Here is a 15,548-nt window from a genome sequence, read left to right as displayed (position 1 = left end):
CACGGTTGGGGCAATGTTCTCCAGGAGATTGTATGTGCTCTAAACTAGTATCTATACTTTGGTGCTGTTTTTCCCATAGCCAGGATTCATGGGTCCTGGAATCAAGGGGTAGAAATGGAGTGGCACAACTCACTATTACCCCAGTGACTCACTCACAAAATTTTTGTTTCCTGTCTCCAGTACCCTATGCTCTGCAGATCTAAAGGTCTTTGTTCCAAAGGGAGGAATGCTCCCACCATGAGTCACAACAATGATTCCACTGAACTGTAATTTAAGAATGCAACCGAGCCACCAAGACTCCTCACACCTCTGGATCCACAGGCAAAGAAGGGAATTACTGTATTTGGCTGCTGTGATTGATCCTGACTACCAAGAGGAAATCGGACTTATATTACATAATGGAGGTAAAGGAGAGTATGTCTGGAATACAGGAGATCCCTTAGGACGTCTCTTAGTACTACCATCCCCTGTGATCAAAGTCAATGGAAAACTACAGCAATCCAACTCTGACATGACTACTAATGGCCCAGACCCTTCAGGAATGAAGGTTTGGGTCACCCCACCAGGCAAAGAACCATGACCAGCTGAGGTTCTTGCTGAGGGCAAAGGGAATAAGGAATGGGTGGTAGAAGAAGGTAGTTCTAAATACCAGCTACAACGACGTGACCCATTGCAGAAACGAGGATTGTAATTGTTATGAGAGTTCTTCCTTGTATGTGCACAACAAATACTTTTGTTTTCTTCACTTATAAAATATAAGACGTAAGCAGGTTTAGTGCATTTTTGCTTGTATGCATGTTCATTGTATCACGTTAGGCACAAGTATGACGTTACAATTATCTTTATTTAGAGGCTGTGTACGGTTTAGGGAGATGTGTACAAGTGCCAAGTTGACAAGGGGTGGACTATGATGGTTAAGGTTGTGTGTCAACTTGGCTGGGCAATGATTCTCAGCATTATGATGTAGTTTGGCTGCTATGTAATGATGTACTCGCCTCCATAATGAGGTGCGATATAATGTAATCACCTCCATAACAAGATCTTTTATGACCAGCCAGTAAGTTGAACCGGAGTTCCCTCGGTGGTGTGGCCTGAACCCAACATATGTGGGTCTTTTGGCATAGCTTGCTGGCTTTTGCTGGCTCTGGATCTTGCATCCAACCTCTGGTTCTTGGGACTTGAGCTAGCAGCTTACTTGCCAATCTTGGGATTCATCAGCCTCTGTAGCCGGTGAGTCAGAGGCCAGCCGTCTGACCTGCCAATCTTGGGTTCATCAGCCCTGCGGCTATATGAGTCGGGAAAAACCTCCAACCTGACCCACGGACTTGAGACTTTCCAGCCTCTACAACTGTGAGCCATTTCCTTGACATAAATCTCTCTCCATCTATCTATCTATATCTGTCTACATTTATCTATCTACAGAGATATATGCATATACACTTCCCTGATATTGCTTCTCTAGAGAACCCAGCCTAACAAAGTGTGTGAGGGCTCTAGACTGCTTTTAGTTGTTTCTTTGCTTATGTACTTAGTTAAGCAGATATGAGGATCTAGGGAGAGGAACTGCTTTTCCAAACTCTTGATTGTTTAAGATGTTTACTCCATCTAAGGAGTACCTTCCTTCTGAAGAAACACAGTGGGACAGAGTCCCCAGAGTGGCACATTTTTGCCAAAATGTTTTAAAGCTGTATTTCTAGGTTGCAACCATTTTGCAGGGAAAAGAAAGCGGTCTTGGCTGTTAAGACAGGCTGAATAAAGCACCTGCTGCCACAGCGGTCACTGAGGAATAATGCGCTTTATGTTCTTAACCTCTCCAAACAACAAGACCAGCATGTATTACAGGTAACAGACATCTCTCTCTGTGAGATGACCACTGTAACGTTCTCATTTCTTCCTAACAATCCTTGATACTACACATTAAACAAAGGTTTAAAATCAAATCATGGTTACAGAATATAAAAATAACTCAGCCATCTTATATGCTAATATCAACATTACTCATCCCTACTATGAAGTGAAATTTTAACACTTTACAATTTTTTGGAATTCAATCACAGCTGTCCCTAAACAACTGTTTTACATTAAATTGTCAATACCCACAGAGCACTGGTCAAAAGATAAGGGTAGTATATTGCCATAGCAGCAAATACTTTAAAAAAGCAAGATGCAGTCAAAGGCAGTTTATTGTGATTTTAAACATTATTAAGAAGGGGTGGGAGGGGAGAAAGCTAACAACTCTTGATTGCATGACAATGTAGATTTTAAAAAAAGAAAGAAAAACACTTCATCACTAACGCCTTATAGCCCTAGTGCCCAGCATAGGATTTTTAGTCATATGCCCAAGGATTACTGGGGGAAGAGTAGCTATCTTGGTGACAAAGATAACCAACCAGCTAGGAGAGGTAAGTGAGAGTGAAGCACCACCTTCAGAACCCATGGAGGATGTCAGTGTGAGCTGTACACGTGTCTAATTATAAAGTGTTCTCATGGCTCCACCGTGAGAATGTGTACAAGCTCTATATTTAAAAGCCTCTGTTTCAGGAAAGAAAAGCTATTAAGAAAGCCATCAAAAGATCCACAAGATTAGGAGTTCCATAGACATGTGGTATCTCTTGCACTGACATTTTTCAATATTTATGTTATGAAAAACTTCAGGCATACAGAAAAGTACAGGAGATAATATAATGAACATCTGTGTACCCATGTCTAAGCTTTGTTATGTCTTAACATTGAGCCATATTTGCTTTAAACCTTATTTTTCTTTAAAAAATACATTATTACACAGGAAAATAAAATCCTGTGAGTGACCTTCCCCAATCCCATGCCTCTCCCACCCCCAGAGGTAACCACTATCCTGTATTTGGTATTTATCATTACCATGCATTTTAAAAATGTTTACATGTTGATGAATCCATAAATAATACACAGTATTAGTTGGCATGTTTTCGACCATTATATGAATGGTATCAGACTGTACGCATCAATCCATAAATTTTTTTCTCAGCATTGTGTCCCTAATATGTATCCATATTAATGCAAGTAGATCTAGTCCTTTCATTTTCATCACTGCATAGGATTTCATTACATGAATATGTTGTTGTTTCTAGGTGCTGTCGAGTCGGTTCCAACCCACAGCGGCCCTACGTACAACAGAACGTAACAGTGCCCAGTCCTGCGCCATCCTCACAATCACTGCTATGTTTGAGCCCATTGCTGCAGCCACTGTGTCAATCCATCTCATGGAGGGTCTTCCTCTTCTTCGTTGACCCTCTACTTTCCCAAGCATGATGTCCTTCTCCAGGGACTGATCCCTCCTATTACTTTATCCTTTTTCCTAATGAAGCGTAGTTAGATTGCTTTCATTGTTTCACTACCATAAACAATATAGAAATCAGCATCCTCAGACATGAGTCCTTTGGCACACATACCATGATTTCTCAAGGCATATACACAGAGCTCGAACTACTGAGTTGTAAGGTATATGTGTACCTGCAGCTTTTCCAGGTATTGCCAAACTGATCTCCAAAGTAACTGTAGCAAATAATATACCCACCGTCAGTGTCTGAGCATGTCTGCTGCTCCATACCCATGTTATCCACTGATACTGTCAGATTCTTTCATTTCTGCCTACCTGATGGGTATGAATGTATCTCATTGCATTTGTATGCATCTTTTCATGTTTACTGGCCGTTTGGATTTCCATTGCTACGAGGTGCCTGTGTAAAGACAGCCTTGGATCACTTTTCTACTTGCTTTTTTCTCGTTGCTTTGTCTGAGATGTTTATATATCCTGTGATGCAGCAACTAAGGACGCAATAAAAAAGAAGAATCACTTACGCTTCCTGCTCGGACTCTCAAGATATTTAACTTGGTGCTGACATACGCCCAGATTGGCTTCCATTCTTTCACATCTTGACCTTTCCTTGGAGGAAGTCTGGTTCATTCTTACGAACCCTGCCAGTGGAGTCAGAACACATATATAGCCGTCCTCCAGACTTATCAAGTAGTCCTGACATCAGCTTCAGTTGGTGATTGGCAGAGTCCCTTTCAGATGTACTGGTACACCATCTGATGTTCAGAATTACCTTCCTTCATATCCAATTTCAGTTGGCACTAAAGAAACCAGAGACTTGCCTTAGTGACTCCAGAGAAAGGCCTTCTCTCCTATCTTCTGCAGAGCCATCATACGTAAGACTCAATTCTAGCCCAAATATAATTAGACCATCTTCTGATACCTATCTAAGTGCACAGCTTTCTTCCTCAACTGTGTGCCAAGTTTCCACTTTCAAGAAGTTAAATTGCCATATAAAAACGCCCTGGTGATGATGAGTAATTAGACACTGTAATGGGAAATTAACTGTGTTTTTATTTAGAGCATTTTAACAAGACGTTTCTTTTTCTAACTGTTATTAAGCCGCAATAAAAATAAATTAAGTCCTGAGGGTTTGCAAAGGTTTTCTGATTAATTAAAAAAAAAAAAAAAATTCCTTCCTGGAAGCCAAGTATTCATTTTGTTAATACAGAACAGCACGTGATAGATACCACCACAACTGTAAAAGGTCCTGACCTGAACCACGTTAAGAATAAACTCTAACGTGTTTCCTGCAACACTCCAATCTCATAAGCAGCTAAAACTGAGGCAGGACTGGAGGCCTGCCCACACGTGGAAACGCTTTATGTGAACCAAAATCCATCCTTTTTCTCTGTCTTGCTGCTTCCAAGAGACGTGTGTCACCTGCAGCTGAGTGGTTCATGACAGTTCTGTGCGTACCTGTGGGCTGCAGCAGGTTTTAGGTGGAAGGCTGCTACTCCAGCTGCCAGTGTGGGATCCAACTTTGGAAACAAGCCACGTCTAGTGCTGCACTAAAAACACCAACTCCACCACACTGTTCCCCAAACAGATTCTATACATTATCCAAATTCTTGGAACTCTCTCACCGTAGTCACGTAAGAGTTCATCAACAGGCTTAGCCATAGGAACTGAAAGAGCTTTATGGCCGTTAACCTCAACGCAGCCGGGGTCGTCCCCAGAGCAGAAGGAACGGCAAGGACACCAGGGTGGGCTCCACAGCACCCACAAAGTTCACAAACTCAACACCAATGACGGAGCCTCGGGCCACCTGAACTAGCTACTTGACACCTCTGTGCCTCTTCTCTCTGCCTCAAAACCAATTGGAAACAGGACCTAAAAATGCTTCCAATTTAACGTTCATCAGTAGTCCACAGAGAACTGTAACTGCTGGGCAGGGCCTGAGGGTCTGGGTCTCTCCTTTTACAGGCCTGCAATGGTTCTAAGCGCAATCAACCTTCGCCATTTACTATCCATGGACTGACGAAGAATTTCCGAAGCACCTTCTGTAAAATTACACCTGTTCAGCCACGCTGAGACACTGTGGTACATAGTGAGGCTGAATCCCAGAGGCCTCTAGAGTTTCAAAGAGAAAACCATTCTTTCTCTTTTTCCCTGCTCTCTTCTTTTCTTTCCTTTGAATCTTCCTTTACAACTGAAACAGCTTTTGCAATCTTTACTGCTTTTCATATAGATTGCTGGGGTATGTTACACTTAAAAACTTTTTCACTTAAGATTCCTGAGGCATGTTAAAACTAACACTTTTATACCGTCCATACTTTTATCACAAATTCAGTCTTCAATCCAGACGTACCACCAGCAAGAACACCAGCGTTATCTGTAGAATTTCAGCCTCAATTTCATATGAGATGTATTTAACTAGGTTAATATGGCAGCTCTGCTGATGATAACATCCTTTAGGTGGAGTCCAGAGAGAAAATTCCACATGGTAACCAAGACTATTAAATCATCGCAATGTTGCTCTGAGGAGCCCTAGTGGCACAACAGTTAAGTGCCTGGCTGCTAACCAAAAGGTAGGCGGTCCAAACCCACCCAGGGACTCTGAGGGAGAAAGACCTGGCAATCTGCTCCCATAAAGATTAAAACCTAGAAAACCCTATGGGGCAGTTCTACTCTATCATATGGAGTCATGACGAATCAAAAATCAATTTGTTGACACCTAACGACAACAAATGTTCCCCTAGCCCAATTCAAAACCGTCCATCATGCACTCTCGAACAACAGAGAAGGGCTTGGCAGTGGCACTGCAAATAAAACACGTCAGTTGTTAGTCAAGATGTAGAATAAACTTAAAAATAATGGGCTCAGTGACTGTGCTGTCACCAAACATATGTAAATATAAATATTTGCTTAATTCAATTGCTGAATTACATGAGAGTGAAGATGACAGACATTTGGAGTGGCATTTCAATTTGTGAGCTAAATTTCTAATCGTTTTCCCATTTGCTATTAGAAGAATCAGGGCCAGAGAAAAAGCTGCTAATGAACTATTCACTAGTTAAAACTGACTCCTAAGTCTATTTATCAAAGGGCTAATTAAATTTAGGGAATAATGAGGTTTTATCAACTGAGGATCCTGAAAGAGCTCAGATTAAAATACATTCTGAATTGGCTGAGTCCCACATCCCTTGGTTTACTTACCCTTAGAAGGCGAACTGGGAAGCAGTTACCAGTAGTTCCTAATGAAAGCCTATTTGCCCCTGGCAGAAACACAAATGCTTGTTGATAATGATCATCCCCCCAGACCTCGGTTTACATTTCTCTATTAACATTCCAGGGCCCAGATCCCTGGTTCCCAAAATCCTACAGGTTTTGGTCTCCAACTGAAAGACTGAATTGAAATTTGGGGAATCACTGGAGCCAACCCCACGAGACAGTAGCCGGCCCCCCAACTTCCAAAGAAGTCGTCAGACCCTTCTGCACCTCATTTCATTTTTTACCGGGATGACACCCAATCTGTGTGATAAAAATGCACCCAAGGCCACCACCCCTAAGAACTTGCTTCTCTTGGGCCCATGAAAGGATAAAAGGTTCTCAATGCCACCTCCTAAGATAAACACCCTTCCCCAAGCCCTCTCTTCCCTGCGAATTTAATTGGCTAGTTGGCTGTCCCCTGGGTGTGACTGCCGACATTTGTCGTGGGTACGTAACTAAGTCAGAAGTGTCTTCCTGATTTCTGAGCACCTAACAAGAAGGACGGCCGCATACACAGTGGGCTGAAACTATTGTTTAGGCAGTGATGGGACCCAGGCACCTTGTGAAAAAAACATCCCCTACTTGGGGAGATTGCTCTATAATCTCTGTGACCCCTTCCAGCTCTATAGCTCAACATCTGCTCCACAAGACTGGCTGAACTGCTGGAGGTCACTGAGACTCAACAGAACCACTCTGCCGGAGAAAAACCAAAAAACCAAACCCACAGCTGGCGAGTCCATTCCAACTCATAGCCAGGTTTCTTCAAGCCACTGTCCACCAAGAACATTAATCACAACCAGAAAGAATCAAACAATGCATCTTAAGTATATTTATGATCTCATAAATTACACCTCATATTTGGCTTTCAATAACTAACTTTCTAATGTCCATGAGAGAGAGTTTCTGACTTCCAAATGGCAAAATCTATTTCCATTCTAACGAGGATAACTGTTATCAGATTTAAAAATAAAGACCAGCATGTTAAATACTAAATTAATTTTAAACATATTCCACACTTCACCAATGGTCTGAAGAACAAACCTTTTTCCAAATGGCTTTCCTCAAGCTTAGATTTTTTTAAATTCTATATTGAATTTAATGATAACTTTTCCTTTAGTTTGGCTTAGAAGGAAAGGATTCCTTTTCTCAAGGTCTATTACGTGATTTAGGAGATTTACTGAAAAACTTACAGAAACTTACAAATAGCTTTCTAGGCCTAAAGACACCACATTTATAAAAAGAAAGGGCCCGTTAAAATAATTTTTTAAGGTGAGTATTCCATCAGGGTTAGAGTGTCTACTAAATAATAAATTACTGTCAAGATTTGCCTGATGAAAAACGTTTCCATTTTTCAGTTGACTTGAATGCACACTCTTCTGCCTGAGGAGAGTCGTATCATAAATTGACATTTAGATTACTAAATCTAAACAACATGGGCTACTCGATACGCTGAGGATCTGTTAATGCTTAGTTTTCTTCCGTGCCAGCTTTACGTACATACTGTGCACAGTGGTAACTTCTTTTCGTTCTGAGGAAACCCTTTTTAATCTTAGTTTTCATTATTTTACCTGACAAAGTTCACTTCTGTTACAGTTATTTAAATCTTAAATCAGCAAACCAAAGGATGAGAAAGTTCAGGAACATAATTTCAATTTATGCCTTTTGCTGGATTTGAACTTTCTGTACACTGGTTCCACCAAAAGTGTTTCACCAAAATATTGATCTCTAGCCAGTAAATAAAATTAGAGTTGCAAGCAACTTATTGCTGTTTTTTTAATGAATTTTTAAAAAGATCAAAGTCATCCAATCTAAGATTTTTTTATTCTAAACCTAACTCTTAAAAACAACAAAAATGCTTTGAAAGTGTAGTGTTTGCAAAGCCCTTGAGAAGTCACTAATGGGATTCCCATGATCTAATACATGTAAGGCTTTAACTGTAACTGTAAACCCACTGAAGGCTTATGATCTGAAAGTATGGACTATTGTAGCCAGTTTTTATGGGTTTAATTCCACTGGCAAATCCCAGTCTCTATATTTTAACTCTCAACTAGAGCAAAATCACAGCACATTTTCAAAAGTGCAATCTAGAGAAAACAAAGCACTGGAATGGGAGGGCAAGAAAACCAGTGCCAACAACCACCTCTTCCACAAACCGCCAAGGAGCTTCTGAAAGCACAAGGCTGAGCAAAACGACAGCTCATGATCCATGTGCGATTCATTTTAAACATTCACAAAACTACATATGAATCACTTTATTTTCCTCGGATTTACTTCCCACACAAGGTCCAATAAAACACAGCACTTACTCAGCCTCAACTGATGACTGGATCACTGTTTTCTAAGGCTATTTATTACTCTTTTTCTGGCATGTTTTCGTCTATGATCCAATTCTGTGACTGCTATAAGCCAGGAAAAGCTGCCTTCAAGTCAATGCGTGGCACAAAGTCGCTAAAGTTCTGCCAAGGCTAAGCTGCACCTAGGTGCTTAGTAGAAGTTTTCTGTTTCGTCCTAGGAATCTCACCGAATGCAATCTCTTACAAGAGTGCACTGAGATTTGGGAGTGAAAGGGACCCTCTTTTTTTCCAAAGGGATCTGAGCTATTGCAGCAAATTGTACGAAATACTGGCTTTGAATACTGCCAACTTTCTAACACTTATGAGAGATTGTTACTGACTTCTAAATGGCTGTTTTCATTCTAATGAGGGTTACTGTTATCAGACTTAAAAATAAGACGAACATGTTATATACTAAGTGAATTATAAACATATTCTATATTCGTACTCAAAACAAGACTCATCATACCTCCCGTATTCAATAAGCACAGACTATTTTTCAAGTGTCCACATGTAACAGACACAGACAACCCGTTGCCTTTGAGTCGACTCCAACTCATAGTGACCATACAGGACAGAGCAGAACTGTCCCATAGGGTTTCCAAGGCTGTAATCTTTATCAAAGCAGACTGTCACATCTTTCTCTCACAGAGCAGATGATGGGTTCCAACAGCCCACCTTTCGGTTAGCAGCTCAGCACTTAACCACTGCACCACCAGGGCTCCTTATAACAGACACACAAACGTAAAAATATCAATATCAAGGATATCTACCTTGTTTCATATGTTTTTTTTGTTTCTGGTTTTATATATTCCTTGTTTTTTTTTTTAATTCGATATTATAAGTCTTGCTGTAAGATATCAGGCCTAATTTAAACTTAGGGGGAAATTTTATTTTGAAAAGATGTAATTAAATACAATATTCATTTCTTATCCAAATACATTTAGGAACAGCTTGTTTAAAAAAAAAAAACCCTCACTGTATATAATTATTACCTACTTACTAATTGCCCTATAGGGACTATTAATGGAACCAACAGAAAACATAGGAATCCAATCATAGTGTGCTCACAGCATTTGGCCTGAATGTTCCAAAAAATGTCTTTTAAAAACACTGCTGGCTCTTCACCTTATTTTTTCATAATTAAGAATTCATATCATGCCACCCACGCAACAAACATTCTCAAAGGCTCTTTTGGTTTGGAATAGTATTGCATTTTTACCCTCAGTGGAATACAGTAAATAACTTTACCTGATAAAAATAACTTCGATTTCTTTTTATCCTCTATGCCAATGCTTCTACAAGCTAAATCCTTGTAACGCCGAGGCACTTAGAAACGTGGAGTTTCTCTTGATACGCTCAAAGTTTCTTAAATACCTTTGGGTTTATTTTCTACACTTTTTCAATATTTTTATTAAAGTTCTTTTTATTTTTCCCATTGGTCTTAGCTCTTGTGAAGAGAGGAAAGCAGATTTAAGGGATGCTTTTTTTTTTTTTTTATGGTCAGCACTGCTGTTTTTAATGGCTGAAAACAAATAAACGGAGGTTGACCTCCTGGGCTTGCGGCCACAAGGCAGCATACTCCTAAAACTGCTTCCCCAAAGTAGGATCATTTTCGGGCAAATTCAGTGAATCCTGGATTTTGCTGAGAGCCTCCGGACACTGATTTACTTGTAACGTTCCCAAGGGAGATGGCAGGCTGTTTGGGCAAGTTAAACAAGGTGAGAAACAGGCCACCAATCTCAAGTTGAAACCAACAATACCACTTCCTGAAACAATGATTTAGGCGCTGAACCAATTCAAGCCTTGAACCTTCTGACTGAAAAGCCACAGCGGTGAAGGAAAGGAGAAAACGTTCCTCTCCGAGCAGGGCACTCGGGCGTCGCGCGAGCAGCTCCTGCCTAGGGACGTGCTGCGTGCACTTCCTTTCTAAGTGCGGTGACTTCCCCGGTCCTTCCCCGGTGCCAGGCAGCTTCGCGGTGCCGACGGCAGGCGAGACTCGCCCCCTTGCAGGGGCTCTGGGGAAGAATCCCCGAAGCCCGTTCCTCTCGCCCAGCTATCGGAGGACTAGGGCAGTAAAGCGACCGGCACCGGCAGGAAAGCTCCCGCCTCCCACTCACCCCGCGGCGGCCGTCTTACCGGTGCAGGAGTGCAGGGGCTTGGGTCGCACGACCAGCGACGGGCACACCGAGTAGAGGGAAAGTTTCTCAAAGTAGTCGCAGGTCTCCTTAGAGAGGATCTCATCGATCATAAAAGTCTTGTAGCGCCGCCTGGCTGCTTTGAGCTGGCCGGGCGAGCTCAGCCGCAGCTCCGCGTGGCAGTGCATGGTGAGCGGCCCGCAGGAAGCTGGCGCGCCGACCCGGGTTCGGCCGATCCTGGGCGGCCGCGGGAAGCGGCGCGGGCTCGGGAGGCGCGCGGAGGGGACCGTGTACGGGGCGCGCCCTCCGCCGTCTATACCCACCCGCAGATAAGCATCTTCGCCGAGCCTTTTTGGGCCAGCACAGCTGTCAATCAGCGCGCGCTTCCTGCAGGGCCTGGCGGGGCCGCGCGACCGGGCGCGGAGTGCGCGGGGAGGGCCGGCCGGTCGGCCGCTCGGGGTTCGCCCCCGCCCAGTCCTCGCCGCCCGCCCGCCCGCTCGCCTGCCGGCCGGTAACCCGGTCCTGCGCGCGTCGGGCCCGTGGTGCCGCTCGCCTCCTCCCGCCTCTCTCCGTCTAGTGCGTCTTTGACTGTCTCCCTATTTTAAGACACTCGCCTTGGCTCTCCTCCCCACCCCCTCCTGGGACCAGCTCCAGGTGTGTGTTCGGAGTGTGCGCGCGCGGGGGTGCGCGCGGGCCGAGAGGAGCGCGCACCGCCCCCGCCCGCCGGAGAGTCCCCGGGGCCGCTCCCCCCAGCCGCGCTCTCGGCACGACCCTTCGCGCCTTTTCTTGTCCGCGTCGGCCCGGCTCCGCTGCCTTCGACCCCTGAAGCCAGGCAGGTCCTGGGTTAGGAAGAAGTCAAGGCCTCACGAAGGCTCCCCAAGCTGCTGGCCGCCCAGCCGGCGCCTCCTGAGGCCCAAGCGTGCTTTTCTCCCAACTTACTCGGACCCCGCGCCCCGCGTGGGCGGTCTCTCCGGGACCCCGCGCCGCAGACGCCGTGAGCCGCGACGCCACCGCCCGCTCCGAGGTTGAGCATTTTCGCCGAAGTGGCAAATTTGTCTCATGCAGAGACCCCCCAAAACTTAAGTGACCATTGCCCCGACCGTTACCCCAATAATAAACTGTAAGAAAAAAAAACAATACAGCTTGAGCTTCTTTTTATTTTTTAGCTCTTTTAAAACATTTTTCCTCACGGGAAAGTGTCGGAGCAGCGTTGTTCCAGGGTCCCGCGCGGGCGCTCGAGGCCGTCAGCCCGCGTAAGTGGCTTCTCCGAGCGCCGGATAGTGCGTTCAAAGCAGCTTTCGTTTCCCGGGTGCCGCGCGCCTGGCGGCGGAGGTTCGGGAGCCGGCAACACACGTGTTCAGTGCTTTTTGCTTTTTTCCTCCTGGGCGCTTTTCCTCCGTGTCTGTCCCAGTGATTGGGTACAAACTTTTTTTTCCCCCAGCAGGAATTGTCCGGGTGAACGCACAGGAGTGACTGGAGGCTGGGTGCCCCACTTCAGCCTCCAGCACTCGGGAAGCCTCCCGCCGCTGCGCCCGGAGTCCCCGCATGTGCCTTCTCCGCCCGGATTAGGCGTGTGCGGGGCCAGAAGGAAAACGCACAGTAGGAAAACCTATGTTATAGACGCGAGTTTCTCTCCGGGGTGAGTGAGGGCCGGTTACGTTCCCTTGCGGCTCGCAAGCTGCTGCGGCCCCGCGCCGGCGGCCACCCGGAGCAAGACGACGCGCGCGCCTGGGCCCAATGTCAAACTAATAGGAAAGGGGTACACCTGGAGAGCTAATAGTTAGACAGAGAAAAAAAAATAGATCTAAATAGACCAAATAACAGTCTAGCGTTAGACATTGACCCACACTGCGTCCTTTAGGAACCTCACTCCTGAAGTGTTTCTGTGCCCTAGCTCCCATCCTCGCCGCTTCATTTATCATTGTTTTCGTTTATTTCCCTTCTTCAGGAAGAGGCAGCTCCCAGGCCAGCGAGCAAAGCGGCCAGGTGTCCTAGCCGGGTGGCCGCTCGGGGCTGGGGCGCCCACCTCGCCTTGGCGCAGGTCCCCGCAGCCTCTCTGCCTCAGCGCGCCGGGCCAGAGCAGCTCCCCAGTTTGAGCCCTGTCTGCCGCCGCTAAGCCTCACAACCGAGGGCTTTACCCTGGTGCGGGTGGGAAAGGGGACTGCTGCAAAACGAGCCGCAGCTGGCGAGGGGTTCTAGGGACGCGGTGTCCTCTCCGAAGAACAATCCTGGGAATTTGCCCCCAGAAAAATGAAGAGCTATGGGGAGCCGCCAAGAAACTGAGGGGCCGAAGCGACAGCGCGCAATTAGGCAACATCCCCAAGGGCAGCCCCAACTGACTGCGAGCCGGACTTGAAGCGCTGCGGACCTGGAACCTGAGCCACACGCCCTTACCATTAAACCAGGGCCACCAGGAGCCGGGCAAGGGCCGAGTGTTGCGCGTTTGGACATTTTTGTCAGGCCCTTCAATGAGCTCCCTGTAATCCGCGCATTCTGAGTTGTTCGTCTGGGCCCTGCCTTTGCACAGCGCCCCTTTTCCTCAACCCTCTTTCTCCTCCTCTTGACTTATTCCGTTTATCTGGCTTTTCCCAGTCTTTTCCACCGCCACCAACTCCTTCCCTTTTTCCTTTCGGTTTCTCGCTTTCCCCTATTGTACCCTGCACTTCTGGCCTCCTCGCTGTCGAACTTACCCCTTTTCTTTTCCCTCTTCACCCCTCTTTCTCTTACTGTCTCCATCTTCCATTCTTACTCTTTCTCTTTCTCTCCTCTTTTTACTCTCTTCCCTCTGTCCAAATCTGGGTCTGGAACGCGTCCCTGTGCCCCTGCGGTGCGGCGTTGCCGCACGAAATAAACATGCGAAGAACTAGAATACAGCAAAAGAAAGGCTAAGCTAGAGGCAGGAACAGCAGTCGACTGGCAGCTCAGGCAGCTCACAACGCCAAGGACCCGAAGTTCCAGCCGCCGCTTGGCGGTGAGGACATCTCTCTCCCACCACCGGACTCGCCTCTGTGGGCCAAGTCCCCCGTAGCCCTCTGATTCCAGCCCTCTTCCGCTCAGTAACAGGCGCAGAATTCTCCCAGACTCTCCCCAGACCTTTTACTAATTTGAAATCCAAGTGTGTTAAATCGCTAAAGAAAATAAAACATTTCGATTTAGCGCCTCGGATTTTTCATCTTTTATTTTTCTACTCCAAAGGCAAGAAATCACAGAAAAGAGGGGTCTGAGGGCACAAGTTCCCACGTGGAGTTGAGAGAGAGATTGCAGTCCTGGCGACTGAGTCTGGGGCTTTTCACCCTTATAAATTTGGAAAAGCTTCTTAACATAAGATGAGCCTCAGTTTTTGTTTTCTCATTTGAAAATGGTAATCATAAAACCTGCTTCACAAAGTTGACCTTTCATAACCCATAACTTTACACAAGCTGTTTCCTTTAATTGAAATGCCCTCCGCACCCGACACCCTCTGGTCTCTCTGCCTGAAAAACTAGTTCAAGACCCAACTCAAATGTCACCTACTCAGTGAAGTCCTTCCCCACTCCTGGAGGCAGTCTGTTGAGGTTCCTGCCCCTAGCTTAGCCTTTCCTTTAGTGTATTCTTGTCTTTTGCATGTTTATTTTGCCCACTGGACCATGGCCTCCTGGTGGGCTAACCCTATGTGTTATTATTCACCTTGTATCACCAATAGTAGCAAGGCACGTAGATTTGCAGAAAACATGTGATGAATAAAGGAAGAAGTCCAGCCAGAATGCACCTTAGAAGGAAGGATGGCAAGACTTCGTCTCAAGAGGGACCAGTCTCTGGAGAAAGACATCATGTCTGGTAAAGCAAAGGGTCAGCAAAAAAGAGGACGACCTTCGATGAGATGGATTGACAGTGGCTGCAACAGTGGGCTCAAACATAGCAACGATTGTCAGCATGGCACAGGATCAAGCCGTTTCGTTCTGTGCTCATAGGGTAGCTATGAGTCGGAACTGACTCAATGGCACCTAACAACAACAACAAATAAAGGCATAAAAGTGGGGATAATTACATTACATAATGTGTGTCAAAGATCTAAGCACATAATGGGACCTCAAATAGTTGTACTGAGTTTGTCCTCTTTAAATGAGCCTCCCCCTATCTCCTTCCTTATTATCTTTATGTTTTTGGAGAAATCACACCTAGCCTGATTCCCTTTTTCCTCTTATCTCCCTTTTTTTCATTTCTGTCTCTCTGTCAGACTGTAAACGGCTTCTGTGGTAGGAAGCACACCCCACCTGTCAATCACAAAGTGGGGCTTCAGTCAAGAATGATCAGGAGTTTTGTTTCCAGCATTAATGAAGTGACTGGAACATCAAACATCTGCCAAGGGGACTCAAACCTTTTCCAGCTGCCGGAGACCCACAGATACTTCCCTGCCTGTGACTGTACCTAAGCAGTGTCTGCCCCAGGCACCCGGGCGGAAAGACACATAGAAAGACAGACCTGTCCGCACTGAGCCATCTGCACTGAGCCACACTTAGGACGGCAGGGAAG

The 15,548-nt window shown here is 45.5% G+C and overlaps 1 protein-coding gene across 1 annotated transcript in view; it reads right to left on the bottom strand.

Moving 5' to 3' along the window:
- The window catches only part of BARX2 (BARX homeobox 2), a 96,177-nt gene extending 84,510 nt beyond the window's left edge, over nt 1-11,667 (bottom strand). Inside the window, exon 1 of the mRNA XM_049856749.1 lies at nt 11,038-11,667. Within this exon, the coding sequence (XP_049712706.1) occupies nt 11,038-11,224 (187 nt within the window). The 5' untranslated portion in view covers nt 11,225-11,667. The remainder of the gene's footprint in view (nt 1-11,037) is intronic.
- Nucleotides 11,668-15,548: the final 3,881 nt, after the last annotated feature.

Source organism: Elephas maximus, chromosome 17, assembly GCF_024166365.1.
Source record: "Elephas maximus indicus isolate mEleMax1 chromosome 17, mEleMax1 primary haplotype, whole genome shotgun sequence".
NCBI classification, from domain to species: Eukaryota; Metazoa; Chordata; class Mammalia; order Proboscidea; family Elephantidae; genus Elephas; species Elephas maximus.
Note: the sequence above shows the minus strand (reverse complement) of the source record. Positions and strands in the feature narration are given on the sequence as shown.